Raw genomic sequence first — 24,265 nt, 5'->3', positions numbered from 1 at the left:
TGTATGTATTTAATTGCATTCAAAGAAGAAAAGAGAAGCCATTCATGGAAGAAAAATGTCATGCATTTTCAGGTAATATATGAAAGATGGCTAAACTAACTTTCTTTCTCTCTTTCTTTCTCCCTTGTGATAATTAATTGAAGTATGAAAAATGGAGTCAGATTAACTTGAATTAACACTGAAAATGACTTTTGATAGAGAATCATTTTTAATACTTATGAGGAGTTGTTCATGATCAAACCAAAAAAAATCTCTATTTTTTTTTTTCATATTTTGTGGTTTAATGAAAGGATTAGGCATGGGTTGACAAAAAAAGGTCTACGCTAATTAATAGTCAGAGCTTTGATCTACTAATGCAACTTTTCTAATTTGAGACTCAAAATACCAATTGAATTTGAGAGGCAAATTTACTAAATAACGTCTTCGATATTTAATTTATTTTTTTAAAAAATAAATAAATGGCAAGTAGTAATTGAAAGAGTTTTCTCTCAAATTTTGACAAAAAATGAATTTAGGGATGAACTTGCCCGTCACAAGGTTGGTAAATGACAAATGACGACTTTGACTCCAACTCCAATTCGCCCCTCCATGTTTACTTTTTAAAGTAAACAAGCATTAGGAAGAAGAAGAAGGGGGGGAAGGCCGGGGGGAGGGGGGAGGACTTTCTAGAAGCATTATAATTTTGAGTGAATTAAATATCGGGAGATTAATATATAAAAAAATAGAAAGAATATTCCTTTGAAGGACATTAGGAATGTACAACATTGCCGGTCGCATTCCTCTTCCCGAGACGCACGCAGGCAATTATGATGGAACGCGCGCGCAACTCGCTAGCGTGTCGGATGGATTGCGGTCGGAAAGAGTGTCGCCTGTTTGTTTGCTTTTAACGCGCCTGACAAATAGCTCTACGAGGACTTGATTCCTTCCGTGCGTTGCGTGCCATGTAAAATTCGAAAAAACAAGAGGTATTATAAATTTTTTTTTTTTAACTAACTGATCCGTCCCATCGAAATTTCTCATCGACAAATTACAAAATTAACTGATTGGCCCCTTAAAACTTTTCAAAAAATACTCATAATAAATGATCCATCAGCTTAGTATTCCATCAATCCTTAAATACATAATTAATTAAAATGGCATTCTACCACTATACTATTATCCCAGAAATAAAATAATAATAATAATAATAATAACACTTGCAATAGCATTCACAGGGGTGTTATGGGATGGGAGGATATTAAAGCACTCATCCACACACCAACATTCAATAATTTGAACAAGCAAAATTGAAAAAAAAAAAATTATTTATTTATTTAATATAAAATAAAAAAAGATAAATAAATAGATAGTAAGATCCATAAATAACAGTGCTAATATTAAAATAAATATAAATATATTAATAAAAGAATGATATTAATATAATAGATATGTAGCGTGTCCTATATTTTTTTTAAAGAGACCATATATTACGTGGATGCCTTACATAGCATGTGGACCATCTTAACATGTCATAATATGATTCAAATTTAGGTTACCTATGATGATTTTAAGGAGCCTTCTCCATGCATCCAAGATTGACAACCAAACTTTATATCGGTCAACCAAAATTTTATGTTATCGACAACCTAACTTGTAGAATTATAAGTTATATAAACCAAACATTATTTTGGCTGATTAAACTAGTTGAGGTGACCAAAATCCCTTTTATGGAAAATTTGACCGATGAAAACTCCATTTAGTCAACATGCCCAATCAGGATAAACACCTGCTGTGCAAAGAAAATATCGACCAAGATGAGGCGAACAATTCTTAACTCAAAGCAAGTTAGAGACACTGTTGATCATTAGCAACAGGGCAATGTTATTCTTACATGAACTTGCCATATCATTAAAAAATTAGAAGTAGAGTGGATTAGGGAGGACTTCACAAACAGAGAGAGGGAGAGAGAGAGAGAGACTAGCATATAATGATGAGTATTTTCAAAAATAAGGTTGGTATGCTAGCCATGCCTAGTTAGCTCGGTCATCGGATGTATTCATCCCATTTGCAATTCCAACTTTGATCTTCTTATTGCTCTTCTAAGTATACCACTATACCACACCCCCGGGCACTACTAAATACTACTAGATTCCACAACACAATCACGATAGAAAAAAACAATCATCTACTTGTCTAACACAGATCATGTACAAGTAATCAAAGCAATAATATGGTCCTCTAGTCTAAAACAGTGTGCAAACTTAGCAGTCAGAAGAGAGCACAAAAGAAGCAGCATCTTTGCAATCAAGAATTAAAAAAAATGACCTAACTTGTACATTGCTAGCACGATATTTACTGGCATAAGCACGATGTCAGAGAGATAGTGAAACAAAAGAAAGCCACAAGTTTGGAACACCACGCTGAAACATAGAACAGGCTCGTGCATACTGCTTCCTGATATGTAGTGAACTAGACATGCTGATAGTACCTAAATTCTTTGAATAAAATACTATGAATATGTAGAATAGGAGAAAGCATAGATGCATTTACAAATGGAAATAAAAGATACTGAAAGCATTAAACACAAAAATATAATAAATGATTAGCAAATTAACAATTAGCAACAAAACTCGATTATTTGACTATCAATTATCAACAAATCTAATTGAGATAATAGTAACATTAGTTAATCAGATTAAATCTTACCTTTAACACCTATATCAAATTAGTAATTCTTTACCGCAATATTAAGATCAACTAAAGCTAAAATTTAGAATACCGTTGACTCTGATATTTTGTTCCTTTTGAGCTCACGATTTGCATTCTCCTAAGCCATAGTCTTCCACACTTCTCCTTTATGGCCATAGCTTACTCCTCTTTGGTTCCTCATCTTTACACCCAATCGCATATTATGAGAAAGCCAGAAAGGTAAGATCTGATTTGTTGGTCTCTGCACCCTCTCATTCCACTATTTTATCCCCTTCAACATTATTCCAATTCCCAAATCATGCAGACGAGTTGGAATTGCTTACTTGAGCAAGATTTGGATGTATCTCATCAAATTTTCTAACAAATAGATTGGCCAACGCATCTAATTTCATATGCTTTTGATGTCCTTGGACCAAATTTGATATTCTTATGAAGTTTTTCTGGGTTTCTTCTTCAATCATTGTTACCTCAGCTTCCTCATATGTTCCACAAATTCAAGTAAGAATCTAGACATGGGTTTAGATCTAAGCGTCTAACAAACCTAACAAGGCTCATCATTATCGTCATTATTGTCGAGCCAAATTTTTTGGGTTCAGCTATATATAATTTTCAATGAGTTTCCATTAAGCCATATACAAGGCTGTATCATTAGATAACTAACCTTAAAAAAATAAGATTAAAATTCAGTCATAGATTTAGATAATTTAACTCAAGCTATCTAAACAGACACAGGTATTTATAATATATTATTGTAAATTAATTATCTAATTGAATTATCTATGTTATGGTTAATAACAAATATCATTTTTTTCATTATTACACCTACTAATATTAATAGCTGGACATTAAATAATCACATTTAGCATATATATTTTAACAATAGGAATACCCAGATTTTCAATCTACATGTCATAGTCCATAACAAATCTGAATTTATTAGTTATTTATTAAGGCATCATATGATACTAGAAATTTTAAAATAAATTAAGCTTTGTTGTGCAACCAGTTTAGATTAGTATGTCAGATCAAGAAGACCTTGAATCCTCGCCCAAATAGGGATCTGCTGCTAACACCCTGAAATGTCCCACTGCAATCCAATTTTTCTGTTACGTCAATGAAGATAACTGCCTTCAGGTGGTCAAGTTAAAGGTCATGTAGCCAAGTAAAATAGCTGGCAACAGGTTTTGGCGTGCGATATAGAAAGGCTATGTTCTAAACAACTATTGGACAACGAATTAATCTATGTTGGCGTCTTGCCAAACAGCACCCATTGGGATTAGTATATTGCATCATGGATAAGGAATACTCCAAATACTTGAAAATGTCCCACACTCCCACTACATTTCAGTATTTCTGAGGTTTTTAACTCCATGAAGTAGTAAACTTAAAGCACATGTATAAAGCAGAATGATGAAGCAGGGCAGGAAAAAAAATACAAGCAGCAACAATTGAAGATTAATAGTTACTACCTGTAACAATTGAAGATCAGAAAGGGATTGTATCCATAATTAGGTGAAAATTGTTTTGAGGGAAGATAGTTAAGCAAGGAAGCCTGAAAATTGTGAAGTTACAAATTTAAGGAAGAATACCCTATTTCACTAGTTTAGGGAGAATTACAATGCAATTGGTTTAACGCTTGGCAATCCTATCCTAATATACTTTAAGTTATCATTCCATTTTCCCTCTGGGCCAGCACTTGTGTTTGGGTATTAATCATCAGTTATTGCAATTTAATGTTTCCAAATTATCATCCCCATCACGTATTATAACTGATGAACATCCCCATCCAAACTAATAATGAAACTATGAGCATCATCAAATCTAGGGAGAAATTGTGACTATGACAAAATAGAATAGCAGCTGATAAAGCATAATCGAAATGTACTTCAAAACTTCACCTTTTATGAGCTTACTCAGAAAGTCATCCTAAAACAACTAGGTAGTGCTGATTTGATGCTGCTGAAGAACTTTACTTATAATCTTCCTTATCCCTGAAAGGATTAGCTGCTTGTGCAATAGCTTCAAAAAACGGAGAAAAGTGCACTCAATACAATTGATTAATCTGGAAGACTGGAACTGGAAGCAAAAAAGTGAGTTCAGAAATACCTAAATTTTCAACTGTGGCACAAAAGGAGCCGGACAAGGAGATATTGTATTATCTGGTAATTCATGTATAAAACCATAAGTAGCCTGCAAACAGGCATGAATCATTTTCTTTTCTAGTTTAACTAGCTGAACTGCGACTCGCTTCTTTGGATAGAGGTTGCCATCTGCCAGCTGGTAAACAAATGATGTCAATCTGCTTACTAACACATATTTGAATACTATGGCATAAGTACTAAAACTGCAACTTCATTACCATATCTTCATCCTCAATCAATGTTGTAGGGTAGGCAGCCAACCGAGTCTCAAAGTAGTTTACAAGTTGGTCGAGAACAGCTCTCTCCATACATGGGCTTAGCTGTGTTGTAAGATAATAACCAAATGTTATCCAAACATGAGCTCTGGAATAAGTGATACAATAAGAAAACATCCCAAGCAGCATCCATTAGCAGGAAAAAGACTTTGTAAACTTATGTAAGTATACATTCTACCACCTTGACTGAACTAATAAACAAACCAACTTTTACAATGATAACAAACTAAGACAAACTAAACATGGTTGTGCTAGTACTGCAATAATGAACTAATTGAGTTGGAGTTTCAAATGGTCACAACCAAGGATCAAAATAGGTACAAGAAGAGATAACAAAGGCTTCATTCCATGACACAGAATTCAGAAATGGAGCCAAAGAAACTGTTCAACATAAAATCATGCTTTGGCTTAATTTATCTTCATTTCTTTTGGCTGAGAGTTGAAAATCGACATATGAAAGTGTTTAGCATTTTTTGATTTTAGAAGTCTGCCTTATGAGTGCTCCATGCACAAGTAGGAACATCTCTAGCACTTGGAAATCTCAAATAGACAACAAAGGTTACTGCCTCATAAAATAGCAGGCAAAATTATACTAATTGGCAAAAATTTAACCTTCTTAGTACTTGCTAAGAAAAAAATTTCAACATTTTTGCATGTTTGTAGATAAAAAATGATTCAAAGAATGGAAATTTATTCGGTCAAATACAAATATATCTTAAAGGTAAGAAGAAATGACTTCTATTTCACCCTAAGAGACTCAATTCCTTGAAAAGATTGGGGCAAAAAAAACTATTTAATAGTTTGACTCTCAGATTAGGTTTCAACTAGTTGACTCGATCCAGATCACTGGGACCTCTCATAAGTTATAATCTACCTAACATTTTGACCCAATATACAAAAACAATAAAATGAACATATTAAATGTTTAAACTTTAAAATGCTACTAAATCTCAAAGATGGATGGACTCAAGTCAGCCATGTTAAACCATACTTGGTCCAAGCTAAAAAAAAATACATTCAAAGTTATAAAACATGTAGATGTTGCAAAACTAATAAACATAATTAAACTTAAATAACCAAAAAATAATATACATACAAAATAACATAAAAATTAAACAAGAAATAGCATTTACAGATAATTGATAAATAAAAAGTTCAAAAATATGATAAATTCGGGTTGGCTCAGTTGAATTTTTTTTTTTCAATTCTATATAATCAAAAAAAAAAATAGAAACCCACTTTCAGAACACACAATTAAATACATATATATTTATAAGTCAACTGTAAAATAAATAAAAATCTAAAGCACACAAGTATAGAAATCTTGATTATGTTATTATACACAGATCATAACCTAAATATTTCAGACAGTTTTATTTATTTCATAACTGTAAATGACAGGATGAACAAGGCATATTCAAGTGATTGCTACAGAATCCATGATTTCACAGTTAACAGAAAAGGCAAAATATATGAGAAATAAAAAAATTGAAGTCTTCGAATTTAAAGGAGAGCCAAGTGGATAGACCAATGTACCAGACATGTAGGACCTTGAGAAGAAATAACAGATTGCATATCAGCTGCATCGGATATGTAGCCTAATCTGAGGTATGGTAGCATCTCTAATATGGCTTCCTTTTCTTTACCTACATGGACCTGAAAAAAGAGACAATTTTATACGCACTTGAAAAATTAAGAGAATGAAAGTTCAGTTCTTCGTACATGGAAAATTTGGACAGCTAGCTTTCCATTTCTCTGAGCAACCATTCTCTTTTCTTGGTATTGAGGATCTTCTGTATTTAAAGATGCCTGGAGTCCATTTATGGAAGAAAGTTATACCAGTTAACAAAGCAAGTGAGATACTACAAAAGAAAGACAAGTCAATGTGAGATTCACCTCAATTAATATACGGTCATAAGGATTGTCTTCATCAACAAAACCATAATTGAGAAGCAACCTAGAGTTTGGTTGTGGTCCACACCTATTCATTAAAGTTGAGATATCTGTTAATGTGATCTTGCAAATACACAAAGACAACAAGGTGTAGATCAATGGCTAGCTGACAATGGCATAACACCTAAAATTAGTTTTAAATAAAAAACCAATTACCATACAACAATAGGCTCTCCAGCTTTGTAAGGCCGATCAACTACTAGTTGAACAGCAGTATCAGTAGCAGTTAACATTGCTTTACAGTTGCTCTTGTAAGCCAACAATGGAGGTCCCAAAGGAACTAATGCAAATCTTCTGGCCAAACTTACCTTCTGCTCTTGATGAAATAAACAAACAAGTAAAGACAAGCAAAAGAATTTGAATAATTACCATTCAAGGAAAAAAAAATATAACATGACATTTCTCATGATAACATGATATTTCTCATGGATTAGATAGTTCTCTAACATAACAGTGGAAGCAACAGGCAATGCCAAGATATTTAGAATGAAAAAGAAAATTAATCAAAAAAAGTTCATGTAATGTTCATGATTTGCACTAATTATTATTGTTGTTTTTATAAATAAAATAAAAGTAATTATGTAATTTTATTCATGATTTTTTATTTAGATTGAGAAAAAGTCAAACTGAGATTCTTTGGAGTAGATGTTGAGGCCTTCGACTAGGGGGCTTAATTAACATTCTTTTGGGCTTTCTTTCAACTCGGAGCCAAATTGAGTGAGATGTGGTTAATGTAAGGTGTAACCATAAATATACATATGCTTTGGGTTAAATTTTGGAGTTGGTTTTCTCTTTGATTTTTTTTTTTTTTTTTTTTTTTTTTTTGCTTTTTCAACTAGGGGGGTCGCACACCTCTTTTCATCTGGCAATATCTTTTCTTCTTCCCAAGTCATGTGCCCCTCCTCCCACCTTGGTGGGCAAGCACTTTGTGGCTTCCTGTGGAAGAGGGAAGCAACTCTAGAAGAATCTTCCTCTTTGATTCAAGGTGAGAAACTATGCAATTTCTATTTCTTTTGGGTTGTATGGAGGCTAGGATGGTCATGTGAGTTTTCTCCTTCAATTATTTGGATAAACCTAGACCTAAATATATTATTAATGAATTTAGTGACATTAATCTTTCTAAGACAATGGAGTACGAGGAATTCACGGCCTTTCCATTGAGAGGAACATGAAATCTTCTTGTAGTAACCCTCCCTACTACTACAATTGATTTTGAGAAGCTTGGAAATGAAGCTTTCTTGTTGACTTTGGCTATTATTTGCAGATTGAAATTTAGTAGAGGTTTAAAGTCATTTTAAAGGATCAAATTGTACCTGTTTAGTAAGGCAAGTGTTTTCCAATGTTGGACTGAATTTTTACGAGGATCTTATGCATGGATCAAAGGTAATTTCAGTCATAAGAATCAAGTTGGTTTTCCCAAATACTAAAAGGAGCCTAAAATGATGCTTTTAAATTCAAAAATGGGAACAATAAAAGCTATGAAGAGGTATTGTTGATTTCATGCTTAATTGGGTTTTTTTCATAAGGTTAAGAATGTATGATGATCTTTATGCCTTTAATTTTTTTATGTATAATCTTGAGATTACAATGGATCCTTCCTCGGGACCCTGCATGGCGGGAGCTTCGTGCACTGGGCTGTCTTTTTTTTTTTATAATCTTGAGATTGCTCGACCCTCCTAGTGCTCATATTAAAAACCTAGAAAAATTTGTTCTCTTGTAGAATGCTTGATATATATATATATACACACACACAACAACAACAACAACCAAGCCTTTTCCCACTAGGTAGGGTCGGCTGTATGAATCCTTTTACGCCATTGAGCTCTATCTCCTATTATATCATCATCTATATTTAAATAAATTTTATCTTGTTTTATTGTTGCTAACCAAGTCTTTTTTGGTCTTCCTCTTCCTCGTTTGATATGCATGTTTATCAAACCGAGGAATGCTTAACTATGTTTAGAGGTGTGTAAAATGGAACAAATATATATGAGATAACCACTAAGGATAGAGGTGAAACTTAACTATGTTTTATAAGTGAGACAAGTCCTTTGATATGCACGTGTTGGTTGGATGATTTCTTACTATTGGTTGCTTGTTTTATTCATGTTGGGTAGATGATGAATGCTTGGTGGATACTTGCCTTGAAATATATTGGGAGTATGGTTATTTGTTATGCATGTGAAAATATGTATGATGATTACATATTGGGTTGTTCCCCGCGTTGGAGTATCTTCAGATTGGCCTTAGGCTTTTTATTGGTTTCTTATAATGCGAATTAGTCCCCTACTAATATTTCCATTTATAATATTTATACTCCTTGATGTTATTCTTGTGTTGTTGATACTAAACCTGATATTTAAGTTTCTTTCCTTGTTTTAAAACATTAGGATATAATTTATGAATTGATTAGTTGCAAGAAACAATTCTAAATGACAATATTAGTAGTGTTTGGAATAATTTCTACTTCAAACAATTGAATAATTTGTAAGATATGATATCAGGTGAGCATGAAACTATTAATAGGTATATCGCATTATTGTTGATTTCAACTTTGCTGGATTCATGTATTTCTTTGTAATTTAGCCTGCTGGATCATTTGTGCTCAAGCCCCATTGTTGCCTTTGGTCTCCAAATTCTCAGGCTAGTCCAGGTCAGTAAATATGGTCCTATTGTATCCCTCAGAGGTGTACCTGTCATGCCTTATTAAATCCGTTTATTTCACATTTTAAGAAGACTTTTAAATATTCTTAAGAGATTTATTTCTGAAATTAAATAACAATAATAAAATTTTAAATGAGAGAACATAGAAATAATATATAACTATAAATAAAGTTTAATCTGCATGTTGATTTATACTTTTTAAACTTTTATTTGAACAACTAAGCCTATGTACGAGAGGTGTTAGCGAATGATAAAGTCTCAAGAGAAATTATATGTATTAGAAAAGAGAGGTATTAGCATAACATATATTGAACTAATTAAAGATATGTACAAGGATGTAACGACTATAGTAAAGACTTCAAATGGAGTAACTGAATCATTTCCAATAAAGATAGGGTTATATCAAAGATTAACTCTAAGTCCCTATCTTTTTACATTAATTATAGACGAACTCACACACATTCAAGACACAGTACCGTGACACATGTTGTTGGCAGATGATATTGTTTTGGTAGATAAAACGCGTGAAGGAATAAATGATAAACTAAAATCTTGGCGAGAAATACTAGTAGGAAAATGTTTTAGGTAGAATAAAGACAGAATATATAAAATTTAAGTTTAGCAATATTAAACATAATGAGACAACTGTTAAGATAGGAGATGATGAATTGCCCGAAACCGAAAACTTTAGATATTTAGGATCATTTTTACATAGAATACAAGCAGGATGGTTGAAATGGAGGTGAACGTCGGGTGATTTATGTGACCGTAAAGTACATCTAAAACTTAAAGGAAAATTTTACAAAATCGCAATTAAACCTGCTACATTATATGGAGCTGAATGTTGTGCTATGACTAGAGCACATGAGCGAAAGATGAAAGTTATAAAGATGAGAATGTTAAGGAACATGTATGAACCTATGAGAATGGACAGAATAAAAAATGAGAGCATTAGAGAGAAAGTCGGAATTACATCTATTGAGGGAAAACTAAAAGACACATTTATGAAGGTATGAACATGTACTTAGATGACCAATAAATGCTCCAGACGATGTGAAAGTATGACAAACACGTATATCAAACGAGAAAGAGAAAGATAAAAAAAAGACTTGGTTAACAACAATAAAACAAAATAAAATTTATTTAAGTATAGATGATGATATAGTAAGAGATAGAGCTCAATGGCGTAAAAGAATCCATATAGTTGATCCCACCTAGTGGGATAAAACTTGGTTGTTGTATTTGAACAACTAGGGCTCATAAATAGTGTTCAACTATGCCAAATGATAACAAGCTATTTTACATAGAAAATGCTATTATTTAAGGGAAATAGTTACATGAACAAACAGAACCTATGACTACTCAGAAAGGCCTTGGAAACAAATGGATTATTCAAATTATGGTTACTCAACAGACATAAGTTGTAGAAGCTCATTTGTTTAGTTGCTGCCATGTAATATTCAATGTGTGCTGGTTGTTCAAAAATGCACTTAGATTTGCAATGCATGAACAGCATGATTGTTTCAAATATCCCAATACATGATCATCAGTAACATTAACAAATAAAAGTAGTAAACATACATGTAGATAAAACAATGAGATGTCAAGGAAGTGTCCACCATGAGATTGTGAGAAATTTTGGAAGCTTCACAACTGCAGTGAAAATATGGAGAAAATACCATGTTCCATTAATACACTCAAAAGGTTATGCCATATATGTTGAGGTAGGCCAAGCTCATAAGTCATAGCTTTGGGTTATTTATCACGGAAGCTTTTATTTAGTATGCATGGTCACCACAGGGTTATCACCTACATATACAAATTATATTTGTCTCAATTATTCTTGTTCCACTTTTTTTCCTCTTGCAGCCACAAAGCCTATTTGGATGACCACCAAATTCTTGGACACGCTCCCATTTCCAATTTCCATAAGCAGACCTTCATTGTATCCTATACACTATAATAAGTTGTCACTACGACAAAACTGATACAACAGCAAAAAGCAAAAAGATCAAGTAGACTACTTAAAACACTCAAAAGGTTATGCCATATATGTTGAGGTAGGCCAAGCTCATAAGTCATAGCTTTGGGTTATTTATCACGGAATCTTTTATTTAGTATGCATGGTCACCACAGGGTTATCACCTACATATACAAATTATATTTGTCTCAATTATTCTTGTTCCACATTTTTTCCTCTTGCAGCCACAAAGCCTATTTGGATGAACACCAAATTCTTGGACACGCTCCCATTTCCAATTTCCAAAAGCAGACCTTCATTGTATCCTATACACTATAATAAGTTGTCACTACAACAAAACCGATACAACAGCAAAAAGCAAAAAGCAAAAGCAAAAAAATCAAGTAGACTACTTAAGGACCAATATGCTATTTGAATCATCACAAGTTCGTGCACTTAGTCCACACAAACCTCCCCTTAATGATTGATATTGGGGGTGTCAAAAAAATGAATCGACCAGCCAACCCGACCTGAGTCGACCAGCAAAAATTCAGGTTTGGATTGAGGGTTTTCAGGTTCGGATTGGAGGCTTTTGGGTTGGTTTAGTCCCAGGTCAGTTTGGGTTGACCTAAATTTAAGATTTAGGGGGTTTTTAGGTTAAATTAAATTTTATTTTGAAAATAAAAATGTTTAACGTACATAAATAACATAATATAGTATAACAATGATGAAATATTGAGATAAAAGTGAAAAATGATAGGGAAATAACAAAAAAAAGGTTTTTTTTCGGGTTGAGTGGGTTATTCGGGTTATCCGGGTTCAGGTTAGAATTTTCGGGTATTCGGATCGGGTTGGAATTTTTTTGGTAACCAATCTTCAACCCGACCTGAACCCACCCGACCTACCTGAATTGACACCCCTATTTGATATCCAATACTTCTGCCTACAGGTTTGGTGCAGATGTGTTAACCGGAACTAACATGGGCATTGCCAAACCTAATGGTTCTTGTGATAGTATATCAGAATTGTGTGATTGAATATCCCATTCATTCACGTGGGCAGTAGAATCAGTAGATCCAGCACCTGGTTGTCTACCTGAGGCCAATATAACAATGTAGTAAAAGCATACACAGTCGTTTGATAGGATTGTTGAAATTGCAAGTATTAAGAAAAAGTCAAAGAGAAACAAAAAACTTCATACATATAATGGGATAATAAATGATGTTCAATCATAATAAGAACATATATCGTGGTTTGTTAATTATCAAATTATTAATAGCTTATTATAAATACTAAAAATATAATTAATAAGATTAGTTTAGTCATGGTTATTATCATTATGTCAATAATCGAATTATTATTATTATTATTATTATTATTATTATTATTATTATTATTATTATTATACCAAAAAAATTGTTATAATATATTATAATAGATATTAACATCATATTCACTAATATAAAGTTATTAACTAACAGTACATTATTGATAACTAGGCAGGAGCTTTCGAGGCTACTGAGAATGATACTATATTCTATCTCAATGGTCAATAACTTTTCCCAATTGATGTTGAATGATAAAGATGGATGAGGGGCTTAGTTTAGCTAAGTGGAAAATCTCAAGCAATAGTGAGGCTAATCCATTTAAGCTAGAATTCAAGCAAGCCACACAGACTCTTCTCTCTTGTGCGTGTTGTGATTGCTGAAAAATTAGCCAAAACAATTAAGAGTTTACCTAAATCTAACTATTTTTTTTTCAGAAAAACAATTGATTCTGTCTTTTTTCACTCACAATTTGACAACAAAAACCAGTGTGCAAAAGCACAGCAAATATTACTTTTGAGTCAATTATCAAAATATTGAAACATTTGGATTGCTGGATATCATGTTAACATGGGCAAAAGAACTAGTAGGACAAGCACATTTATTTCTACACCATGCGCATGAATGACAGTGCAACAAGCTTACATGGTAAATGAACATAATAAAACAAGTGCCTAGCCAACCAGTAGGAATATCATTGATAACGAGAAAAATGCTTTAATGGCAAGTGAATGATCAATATCAACAAAATACAGAAGATTTACCTGCAAATGAACAACACAAGATTGTACAGCAACAAATGCCTGCTTAAAAATCTCAAATGAAAAAGCCTCTGTAGGGATGTCAAATGGATATTGCTGTATCACACTAAAATTTGTGAGAAAATGAAAATTCATCAATCAGTTTTATAAAACTAATTAGGACACGGCAGATTTGTCTGATTATTAAAATAAGACCTGAAAAAGTGATCCAGCCATGAACCAAACTGTGTCAAGCTCATTATACTCTCGCTTTATTCCTTCTTCTCTTTCAAGAACTTCAGCCTGAATGGTTAATTATCATGAGAATCTATGCTACAATAATATTCATTTAGCCACAACAGGATTCTAACCACATACCCAACTTAAAAGCAACACATGTAGAATTTTTGTGCATGGGCTGAATAGTAAATACCTTTGTGTGACTGCCATCTAAGTAGGCTAATTCAGATTCAGACCAAAGAAGAGGAGATTCCACAGCTAGCTGGCCTCTTCCTCTCTGGCGATCAAGTTCCCTGATAAATGGATGCCAGAATGACTTCTTTCCTTGCTTTTTTTCATACATGAGATATAGTGCCAAACAGGCTAATTCAGATAGCTTGTTTGTTGTCAACAGTTCGGCTGCAAAATCCAGAGGATATATACACATGAATATGCATCGTTCGTCAAAGTAATATTACATTTAGGTTCTTGTAATGTATACTATTCACAATAGAACCCTAACAGGCAACAACAACATTCAGCATGGCTATTTGCTTAACATTTTTTAAAATAGTTAATGAAAGTGTTAAGTAAAATTAGAACAAAGGATAGGATTCTCAAAAAATAAAAACAATAGTAAATTGCTATACAAATGCTTGGAACACTATGGTAAGCCCATTGAGATGAATTCAAATATTTTAGTTTACTCCTTTAATCCCCTTCCACTTAGTTGTTTTCTTCCAAAATTATGCAACATCCCTTCCACTTGGCTTGTTTACTTCCAAAATAAGGCAACATCAATTACATAGGCTCCTGCTAACATTCTATGTGTTTTTCCAAGTCGCTGTTAAGCGATAAGCAAGTGCCCAAGTGATCAACATTAAAATAGTAATAAAAAGAAAGTATACTACATCACACATATTGATGTGCATATATATAAATTGTATACTATATATAATTTTCCAGTCATAAATAAGTCATTATTGGAACAAACGGATTAACATTTTGGGCTATACCAGTGTTTCACACTTTGACTAGAATGATATTATTTTGGTACAGAACTGGTGTTTCGATATATGGTGCGAGAAGTAGGGGGGAAGGAGGAAGGTGATGAAAAATAAGAAAAAGAGAACAAAACTATATATCTAATTATTTACTTAAGTAATATTAAAAACTATATAAAATTATTAAATGGGAATAATTTTAAATAAAGATTATTTAAAACTACACACCGACCCCGCCTAGTAGGATAAGACTTGGTTGTTATTGTTGTTGTATTATTTAAAACTACATTTGATATTAATTTATTATTCAAAAAACCATTATTTTAAATTACATAATATACATACTAATATGTGCATATAGTATTGATATGAACCATACTAGCATTATATTAGATATATCATTAATTACATAATTAATAATATGATAATATAATATAAATTTGTCATTTGGAATCCTTGTTGTTATATCATTCATTAAATAAATTTTTGTTTTTGGTTTTATTTTTTCTCAGAGATTCCAATCTCACTGATGCTATCGACTCAGACCATGACTAATACCCAAATTTTTTAATTGTTCAATATCGATACCAGCTAATATTGACAACCATGAATGACACACAAGAGCATACGATGCCAGATCCTTTCAGCATTGACAGCTTTTTAATCTTCTTCATGAAGACCTTGAGTTTTAGCCTGCTCAAATCCATAGTAAGAAAGTCATAGAGTATTGATCGACCTCATCTCATCATTATCATTGCAATTTCTTGAATTCATAGTCACAGTAGTAGGGGAGCGGAGCATAATAAAACTTAAAGGTAGAATAGCTAGATAAGTTGACAAAGTATAAATACAAATAAATGAATTATCACCATACTAATTAGACGGATTTAGATAGTAAAATATATGATCGTTCAAAGTGGTTAACAAGTTTGTTTCCTATAGAAATTTTGTGAAACACTCCTGTATCTATTTTATGTATGACAACTCAAGTTTGGCTCTAATTGAAAATGTCATATTAATTCAACCACTTTATGAATCACGCCCTCCACTTTCAAGATTAATGGAATTATGCATTTCCATACATCAGCATAAAATGACCATACATTTATTAAGAAACAGATGAGTAGCCTTGGATTTGAAGTGCCGTGACAGAAGTCAGATAGGCCTATACTCCAGTCAATCTTGTTTTACACGAATCAGAATAATAGCCCGCTGAAACATGGACATTGAGAGCTCTACCATTTTCTACATGTATGAGGCAAGAGTTCATAGACTTAAGTGGAAGACAACATAATTACAATTAGAGTCAGCTTCCCTTTGGTTTTAGGTGAATACCATGACCCTGAAAATGCTTGAGCAGTCGAGTCTTCAGAGGAGTAATTACATAGTTGGAAGAAAATCCAAAGAAAATAAACCATCTTATGGACTTACCGATGATTTCGTTTCCTAAAACTCTTTCCAGAGTCACAACTAATGAATTCGGTACCGAAAATGCAACGTCTCCCTCCTGCCGAAAAAAAAAAAAAAAAAAAAATCAAATATAAGCTCTATAAACCGGGCAGAGTGATTAAAAAAACAAACAGACGTCAGCGACCCACAAAATCCTACCTGCAGATCCTCACTGGACACGACGTAATGAATAGGGTGGTGCTTCCCGTCATGCGAAGCCCTCTCCTTGAGGTCAACCTTGCATGTCGGTAACCCATGCTGGTGCAGCCAAGACTTCAGGTCCGCACCCTCCGCCCTAATCTTGTCGGAGGGGAGGGTCTGCGAGCTCCGTTCCGATCGAGCGACCAGAGTGTCGGCGCCACAGGCGAGGCAGGGTTTCAGCCGACGGCAGGCTACGAAAGAGGCGCGGGACGCGCGTCGTCGCCTCTGAACCCAGTAGGCGGGGGAGCGAGAGAGCCGCGGAGGGGACGGAACGGGAGAGAATAAGCAGGAGGGGTTGAGAAGGCGAGCGGCATCCATGGCGCCGGTCAGATCGGAGAAGTTGATGTTATGTCATCTTGTTTGGGGACCTCTGGTTTGTGAACATGAGGCGAGGCTTCCCCCCTCCTATCCTCATCCTCTGTCGCCATTAAAATGCCCTTGCCCAGGTTTTACCCATGTCATATAAAATTTCATATAAGCTTCAAAACAAAATTCTAATTTATCTTTTTTAAAATAATACAAATGATAGTAGTAATATAAATTGGATTTTTTGGGGTTCCATGTTCTATATGGCGTCTTATTTAGTGAAATATAATTATGTAAAACTCATAAATATTTGGCAATAATTTTGAAAAATTCAGAAATATAAAATGTGAAGCACTTGTAGCATAATAAAAGTACAGGGAGTATTTTTTTTTTTATTTTTGCCTGTAAAGACCGTGGCTTACCAACCTCACAAGAAAACTGGGAAAAAATAATAGTAAGGGCTTACAACATTGGAAATGGATAGATACTGTCCTGCATCTTACAATGTTCGTTTACAATTTAGTGAAGAAAACACAACAATACGCTATTCTCACGTGCACCAACAACAGTTGTCTCCGTGAAAACTTTCGCTGCTTCTAGTTTGCAATAATAATAGCTGCTATAATGCTAAAAGTCATATCCTTAACCACACACTACCACGAACAAAAACATGACGCAAGAAACTACACATGATTATCATGAAATTTCTTTTAGGGTAAAATGATTCCCAGGACCATGAGAAACTGTTTTATGGCTCTACGACCCCATCGTATGCCATTATCATAGTCAGCTTCTTTAGGAAGATTTTTGTCTCCATTCATCACCCCATCAATATTCTCTACTTGTTCAGTTTCAACATCATTTGCCTCTTCTTGAATTTGATCTCTATATGACCCCTCCGATTTATCTCCCTCTCCGGAGGACTGATCCATAACACCATGCAACATATGGAAACAGATTTGTAAAGTTAACAAAGGTTCGACCCACATCCAATGGTGCGAGAAACAAGCAAAATTGTATTTCACATTCTTCGTAGTATTGTTAACTAGAAAGCAGTACATCCGACTCATGAAAATTTATTCGCAGCTAATGAAAAGAGTACAAAGATCTTGGACTTCCATGAAATAGGACATACAGCATTTGCAGTTTCAGAAGTTGAGACAAGAAAGCATAGGCCTCTTTCTCATTATTAAAGCATAGTGTAGATCTACTTCACATCAAACATTTACCTGGGCTGAGTTGCAGTGCTCAGCTTCATCTGATTCGAAAGAAGCATCAGGAACATTTGCCTCAATTGTTTCCTGTGAGGAACCTGAAGCATTCCCAGATTCAGGAATTGGTGCCGAGCCAGGGACTAAAAGAAGATCTCCATCACCTTCAGTGGCTAAAGTCTGGCTAACATTTTCCTGAGCCTCAATAGATGGAGCTTGGTCCATTACCACTCGGTTGTTACCACCGAAATTGACCTCAACTGACAGCGGTTTGTCGATCAGCGCTTGCTGTTCCTCAGTAACCTTTGCGATAGGAAATACAACATTTGCAGTTTCAGAAGATGAGACAAGAAAGCATAGGCCTCTTTCTCATTATTAAAGCATAGTGTAGATTTACTTAATTCTTATCAAACATTTACCTGGGCCAAGTTGCTGTGCTCAGCTTTATCAGCATCAAGAACATTTGCTTCCATTGTTTCCTGTGAGGAAGCTGAAGCACTCCCAGATGCAGGAATTGGCTCCAAGCCAGGGACTAATAGAAGATCTCCATCACTTTCAGTAACTAAAGTCTGGCTAACATCATCCTGAGCCTCAAGAGCGGGAGCCTGGTCCAGTGGTTCGTCGACCATGCTGAGTGCTTGCAGTTCCTCGGTAATCTTTTGGTTCTCTGCATTGCCCCAGTCTTCAGAAACAATAATGGTCTTGGTGGTTTCCCATGTTTGAAAGCATCTGTTAGGACCAGGCTGCCAACTGATATCGCCTGCCAGACCTCTGAGTATAAATTTGAACGGAATCATCTTCCCAGCAGGCAAGTTCTGATTTACAAATATATTTCAGTTTGAGTAAAATCAGAACCATTGTAATTAGGTTCACAAAACAAATTTGCACATCCTTGTCTCACCAGCTCAGTTGTCCATACATGGCCAGTAGACCATTCCAAAGGAACAGCGTTTGTGGGATCCCATAGGCCAAACATAGGGTGATCGCCAACAATGAAAATTTGCTGGCCGAAAGAGCATTCCTTCTGCAGAACAAACCTTACGTGGACGGTTTTGGAGGAATCTAACAAAGAGCAATTGTAACAGCAGATTGTTAGCTTGATAAGGTAAATAGAATAAAGAGATTAAAACAAGTGATCAAAGGTTCACCTGTCGTCTCTATAGGAGAATCAGGAGTTATCTTGTCTGTTTCCACCTGTGAGAGTCCAACGAGTTCAAATCAAGCATCAAATAACAAACGCAGTAATGTGTTTCATCCTCTAACCGACCTCAGATATTAATTAAACAAGAAGTTGCCACAAACTATTTAAAAACGAGAGATTCTTAATAGGCGCTCTCCATTACCATGGAATCACAAAGGGCGTCAACTTGTCCTGCTGTTATATGGCTAATTGGAATCCTCTGAAAAATCTAATGAAAAACACAGAGAAAAATAAAAAGAACTAGCAAGAATCAAGAACGAAAAGACGCCAGAGATCTTCCGGAAAGAAGTTGCTAGTTCCGAATAAGACGACCAAAAGCAGAGAACAATCTCAAAAGAGCACCCCAAAAATAGCAGACGAAAACCAGCGAAAAGGTAAAAAGCTACGAAGCCCAAAAGAACCACGAAACTTAAATAAGAAAAAGCCAACGAAGGACCTCAGAAGATCTTGCATCGGAAGGAAAAGTCGAGGAAGAAACGCCTTGAAGGATCACGGACGGTCTCCGAAGGGTCGCAGAGAAGCCGCCGCCGAGCTTTTGCGTGCGAAAGGGAATCCAAATGCTGCTCCTGCTCCTCGACGGTGGAGAAGCGAGATGAGGTGCGAACCTGCCGTCGACGAGAAAGCCCGTGATGCATTGGCGCTCCAGAGCATCCATCGACCGATATCGCCGATCCTCCTCGAACTTTTCGCTTCCCCTCTTTCTCTCTCTCGTCGCTCTCTCTCTCTCTCTCTCTCTCTCTCTCTCTCTCGCTTCACAGCCTCCCAGGTGTGGGCTTGCGCCGAGATAAGGAGTTAACTTAAAAAGGAGGTGGGGACAGTGACACTTCAGTGGACGGGGATTAGTTGGCCGAGACCGTGACGCAGAAATCGACGGCACAGATGGAGAGGGCAGGCGAGGGGACTACGGTTGGCGGTCGAGATTCGCCGACTGAGATTCTCAAAACGGAAATCAAAGTGATAAGAGCGCTGGACGACACCTGTGAGTTTGTTTATTTCGGGGAAAACTGGGGCCCACCGTAACGTGACAACCTCAGCCGGTAACCGTGCGCTACGTGTATTTAATGCTAAGCAAGATTTTCATTGAAGAAAAATGTTGATTTGAATGAACCATCGAAGACAAGTTTGTCAACCTCCTCTACTTCCCAACAAAGGCTGAGGGATTCACTGAGACAGTAGTGTTTCGCGTGGCAAAAGAATCCAAAGGCTTCGTCGGAATGAAGCGATAAAGAATCCATCACTTTATGCATCCTGTCAATGATGCTCTCGCTGCGGACAAATAGGGTGAAATCCTAAGAGAAAGACAAGGCTTCAAACTCAATACAGAGGATAAGCTTGAGAAATACTCGAAGCTAACAAGATTCTAATGAGGAAGGCAAAGGCAGCAGGAGGGTGAGTTTTTCATCCATTCAAATTATTGTTCCTTTCTGAGATCGTGATCTAGTCGGCGAGAAGTAATTATCGTGGAGAAGGTAGTAGATGAGATGATGAGGTGACTCACAATATTCATATAAATAATTAACGAGTGATAAGAATGGACGTCGAGGTTAGATTCGGCATGACCACCCCAACATTTAAGTTAGTACATGGGCTAGGAGAAGTAGAAATTGAAGCCGTAGAAGAGCATATGATTGTGTGCTCATATTTACACCCCGGGGAGGTCGACTATATATAAGATTACCTTTGTGCCTTTACATTTCCCACATTTTCATAAGATAAATGGATATATTGTTCATGTATCCCGGGAGAAAACGACTATGTTTTATCCATATTCTTTGAGAAAAATGATGCAACTATCCATGTAGAATATAGATTCCAATAGAATGCGTGGATGATTGAATTAAAGGAGTCTGATGACTACTTTAAAAGAGTCAAGTGACTGAACTGAAGGAGTCGAGTAATCTAAGTTATAGGAGTCGAGCGACTTAAATGGATGAAGTCGAGCAACTGAGGTGAATAAGTCAGATGACTAAGCTGAAAGAGTTAGATGACCAGAGTTAAAGGAGTTGAATGATCTGATCGAGTTGGAGAAGTAAAGTGACTGACCGAAAAGAATCGAATGACTGAATTAAAAGAATTAGAGGAGTCAGTGACCACTTTGACCTCCACCAAGATCTTTAACTGGACAATGTGACATATGAATTAGCATATCCCCACGTATCATCTGAAAGTTCCATGACACCAAATTCAACTAATAATATAGTCGTTCTCTGACTTCCAATCTGGTAACTTTTAAGTTTGGTCGGTTATTACTACTTAATTTAAAGTAGAAGTAGAGGGTCATAATAGTCGGACGTAATTTTTATCGATACGGAACAATACATTTAACTTATAGAATATTGAACAGCTCATCTAATTTTTATATCGATAAATCTAAAAGGTCGTAATTTGATATGCTAGAAAATGAATTTTAAAGATTTAATCAATGGATACCATTTTAGAAATACAATTAATCAAGATAATTTAAAAAAAAAATAAATATGAAAACATATGAGAAAAGATATAATTAACTAGTAAAATATGATATTACTTAATAACCTTAAAAATAAGAAAAAAAAAATATTCTAGCCATCTACACTTCCTTTTATATTTATATAAAGGTGTATATATATATATATTTTTACAAAATACTATTCAACTTTGCTAAAAGATAGTTACTCCTGTAATCAAATTTACATGAACTTGATAAAGTAATACATATCAAAAGTAAACACATCAATGCCACCAAGCATTTTACAACATGAGCTTTAATTATTACGTAAACACTAAAGACCAGGATAGAATGCAGCAAGCCGCCCATTCCACAGTGCAAGGGACCACCTTAACTTGAAATTTTAAATTAAAAGCAAAAATCTATTGTGGCTATAATCTACAAGCAGGGAAAACATTATTCTCAAACATTGGCGCATTGTTCTTTATTTTTTGGTACTGGGACACCTCTTCCCTGTCAAGATGTTTTCAGAAAGATGTTCTGTAAATGCGTTCTGTAAATGCGTAAAGGATTTTCCAGAGCAAAGTAAGATGTTCTGTAAATGCGTACTGGGACACCATGATGAGCGCTTGCTGATCCTCGGGAAGCTTTGAGATAGGAAATACAACATTTGCAGTTTCAGAAGTTGAGACAAGAAAGCATAAGCCTATTTCTCATTATTAAAGCATCATGTAGCTCTACTTAATTCTCATCAAACATTTACCTGGGCAAAGTTGCAGTGCTCAGATTCATCGGCATCAGGAACATTTGCTTCCATTATTGTTTCCTGTGAGGAACCTGAAGCACTCCCAGATGCAGGAATTGGTTCCGAACCAGGGACTAAAAGAAGATCTCCATCACCTTCAGTATCTTGAGCCTCAGGAGCTGGAGCCTCGAGGGACAGCGGTTTGTCGACCATGATGAGCGCTGGCTGTTCCTCAGTAATCTTCTGGTTATCCACATTGTCCCAGTCTTCAGCAACAATAATGGTCTTGGTGGTTTCCCATGTTTGCAAGCATCTGTTAGGACCAGGCTGCCAACAGATACCCCCTGCGAGACCTCTGAGTATAAATTTGAATTGAATCATCTTCCCAGCAGGCAAGTTCTGATTTACAAATATATTTCAGTTTGAGTAAAATCGGAACTATTGTATTTAGGATCACAAAGTAAATTTGCACATCCTTGTCTCACCAGCTCAGTTGTCCATGCATGTCCAGTAGACCACTCCAAAGGAACAGCGTTTGTGGGATCCCATAGGCCAAACACAGGGTGATCGCCAACAATAAAAAATTGCTGGCCGAAGGGGCATTCCTTCTGCAGAACAAACCTTACGCGGACGGTTTTGGAGGAATCTAACAAATAGCAATTGTATGATAAGGTAAATAAAATCAAGAGATTAGAACAAGTGATCAAAGGTTCACCTGTCGTCTCAATAGGAGAATCAGGAGTTATCTCGTCTGCTTCCACCTGCGAGAGTCCAACGAGTTCAAATCAAGCTTCAAATAACAAACTCAGTAATGTGTTTCATCCTCTAACCGGCCTCAGACATTAATTAAACAAGAAGTTGCCGCAAACTAATTAAAAACGAGTGATTATTAATAGGTGCTGTCCATTGCCATGGAATCACAAAGGGGCTCAACTTGTCCTGCTGTTATATGAATAATTGGGATCCTCTGAAAAATCTAATGAAAAACACACAGAAAAATAAAAAGAAGCGTCGAGAATAAAGCTTCCGGAAAGAAGCTACTAGTTCCGAATAAGACGAGCGAAAGCAGAGAACAATATCAAAAGAGCACCCCAAAAAATTGAGAAAGATTACAGACAAGAGCCAGCAAAAAGGTAAAAACTACGAAGGCCAAAACTACCACGAAACTCAAAGAAGAAAAAGGCAAAGGGTGACCTCAGAAGATCCTGCATCGGAGGGAAAAGACAAGGAAGAAGCGCCTGGAAGGATCATGGGCGGCAGCCTCCGAAGGGTGACAGAGAAGCCGCCGCCGAGCTTTTGCGTGTGAAAGGGAATCCAAATGCGACCCCTCCCACTCGACGGTGGAGAAGCGAGTTGGGAGGCGAACCTGGCGTCGACGAGGAAGCCCGTGAGGCATTGGCGCTTCAGAGTATCCATGGACCGTTGGCTCTCGCTCTCGCTCTCTTCCAAGCTGTCGGGTTGAGTCGAGATAAGGAGTTAAAATTAAAAGGTAGGTGGGGCAGTGACACTTCAGTGGACGGTGTGAGGCCGAAACTGGAGAAACATTGTGATGGAGGCGCTGGGCGCCAGCCGAGAGTTTGTTTATTTCATTTGTGGAAAACTGGGGACCACCTTAACGTGACAACCTTAGCCGGTAACCATGCGCTACGTGTATTTGCTAAGCAAGATTTTCATTGAGAAAAAGGTTAATTTGAATGAACCATCAGAGTAGTTTGTCGACCTCCTCTACTTCCAAACAGAGGTTGAGGATTCACT

The 24,265-nt window shown here is 35.7% G+C and overlaps 3 protein-coding genes across 5 annotated transcripts; all 3 read right to left on the bottom strand.

Moving 5' to 3' along the window:
• Positions 1–2,187: 2,187 nt before the first annotated feature.
• Positions 2,188–17,076, bottom strand: LOC122052721 (ribulose-1,5 bisphosphate carboxylase/oxygenase large subunit N-methyltransferase, chloroplastic-like). 2 transcript variants are annotated; one of them, XM_042614396.1, is made up of 13 exons: positions 16,578–17,076; positions 16,401–16,476; positions 14,180–14,385; positions 13,963–14,049; positions 13,771–13,863; positions 7,214–7,368; positions 7,001–7,085; positions 6,827–6,913; positions 6,641–6,760; positions 5,048–5,149; positions 4,795–4,965; positions 4,587–4,707; positions 2,188–2,474 (listed from the first exon to the last, which is right to left on the bottom strand). In XM_042614396.1, exons 1-11 carry the CDS (start codon positions 16,935–16,937, stop codon positions 4,795–4,797), a joined length of 1,542 nt encoding a protein of 513 aa, XP_042470330.1. In that variant the 5' UTR covers positions 16,938–17,076; the 3' UTR covers positions 2,188–2,474; positions 4,587–4,707. The 2 variants fall into 2 exon arrangements, with proteins under 2 accessions (XP_042470330.1, XP_042470329.1); XM_042614395.1 differs by having other exon boundaries at positions 2,188–2,467.
• Positions 17,077–17,374: 298 nt separating this feature from the next.
• LOC122052718 lies at positions 17,375–20,120 on the bottom strand. 2 transcript variants are annotated; one of them, XM_042614392.1, is made up of 7 exons: positions 19,774–20,120; positions 19,480–19,545; positions 19,285–19,330; positions 19,038–19,198; positions 18,556–18,951; positions 18,155–18,439; positions 17,375–17,848 (listed from the first exon to the last, which is right to left on the bottom strand). In XM_042614392.1, exons 1-7 carry the CDS (start codon positions 19,990–19,992, stop codon positions 17,636–17,638), a joined length of 1,386 nt encoding a protein of 461 aa, XP_042470326.1. In that variant the 5' UTR covers positions 19,993–20,120; the 3' UTR covers positions 17,375–17,635. The 2 variants fall into 2 exon arrangements, with proteins under 2 accessions (XP_042470326.1, XP_042470327.1); XM_042614393.1 differs by lacking the exon at positions 19,480–19,545 and having other exon boundaries at positions 19,774–20,119.
• A 1,853-nt stretch (positions 20,121–21,973) lies between these two features.
• On the bottom strand, positions 21,974–23,982 carry LOC122052719. The gene is made up of 5 exons (XM_042614394.1): positions 23,705–23,982; positions 23,226–23,271; positions 22,996–23,156; positions 22,529–22,909; positions 21,974–22,412 (listed from the first exon to the last, which is right to left on the bottom strand). The coding sequence occupies exons 1-5, from the start codon at positions 23,924–23,926 to the stop codon at positions 22,293–22,295; spliced, it is 930 nt and encodes a 309-aa protein (XP_042470328.1). The 5' UTR covers positions 23,927–23,982; the 3' UTR covers positions 21,974–22,292.
• Positions 23,983–24,265: the final 283 nt, after the last annotated feature.

This window comes from Zingiber officinale, chromosome 3A, assembly GCF_018446385.1.
Source record: "Zingiber officinale cultivar Zhangliang chromosome 3A, Zo_v1.1, whole genome shotgun sequence".
Lineage (NCBI taxonomy): Eukaryota > Viridiplantae > Streptophyta > Magnoliopsida > Zingiberales > Zingiberaceae > Zingiber > Zingiber officinale.
This window is presented reverse-complemented; position numbering and strand designations above follow the sequence as displayed.

What these genes read in the sequence shown, in the direction of transcription:
- LOC122052721 (XM_042614396.1), bottom strand. Translation starts at nt 16,937, where the DNA reads ATGGATGCCGCTCGCCTTCTCAACCCCTCCTGCTTATTCTCTCCCGTT. An exon ending in CTTGTGTTGTTCATTTGCAG is followed by an intron (nt 7,369 to 13,770) that starts GTAAATCTTCTG and finishes CATCAAGAGCAG; the next exon opens with AAGGTAAGTTTGGCCAGAAG. An exon ending in GGAGAGCCTATTGTTGTATG is followed by an intron (nt 7,086 to 7,213) that starts GTAATTGGTTTT and finishes TTTAATGAATAG; the next exon opens with GTGTGGACCACAACCAAACT.
- LOC122052718 (XM_042614392.1), bottom strand. Translation starts at nt 19,992, where the DNA reads ATGGATGCTCTGGAGCGCCAATGCATCACGGGCTTTCTCGTCGACGGC. An exon ending in ACGCCCTTTGTGATTCCATG is followed by an intron (nt 19,331 to 19,479) that starts GTAATGGAGAGC and finishes GGACTCTCACAG; the next exon opens with GTGGAAACAGACAAGATAAC. An exon ending in AGCACTGCAACTCAGCCCAG is followed by an intron (nt 17,849 to 18,154) that starts GTAAATGTTTGA and finishes GTTATGGATCAG; the next exon opens with TCCTCCGGAGAGGGAGATAA.
- LOC122052719 (XM_042614394.1), bottom strand. Translation starts at nt 23,926, where the DNA reads ATGGATACTCTGAAGCGCCAATGCCTCACGGGCTTCCTCGTCGACGCC. An exon ending in CCGATGCAGGATCTTCTGAG is followed by an intron (nt 23,272 to 23,704) that starts GTCACCCTTTGC and finishes GGACTCTCGCAG; the next exon opens with GTGGAAGCAGACGAGATAAC. An exon ending in ATGCATGGACAACTGAGCTG is followed by an intron (nt 22,910 to 22,995) that starts GTGAGACAAGGA and finishes TTTGTAAATCAG; the next exon opens with AACTTGCCTGCTGGGAAGAT.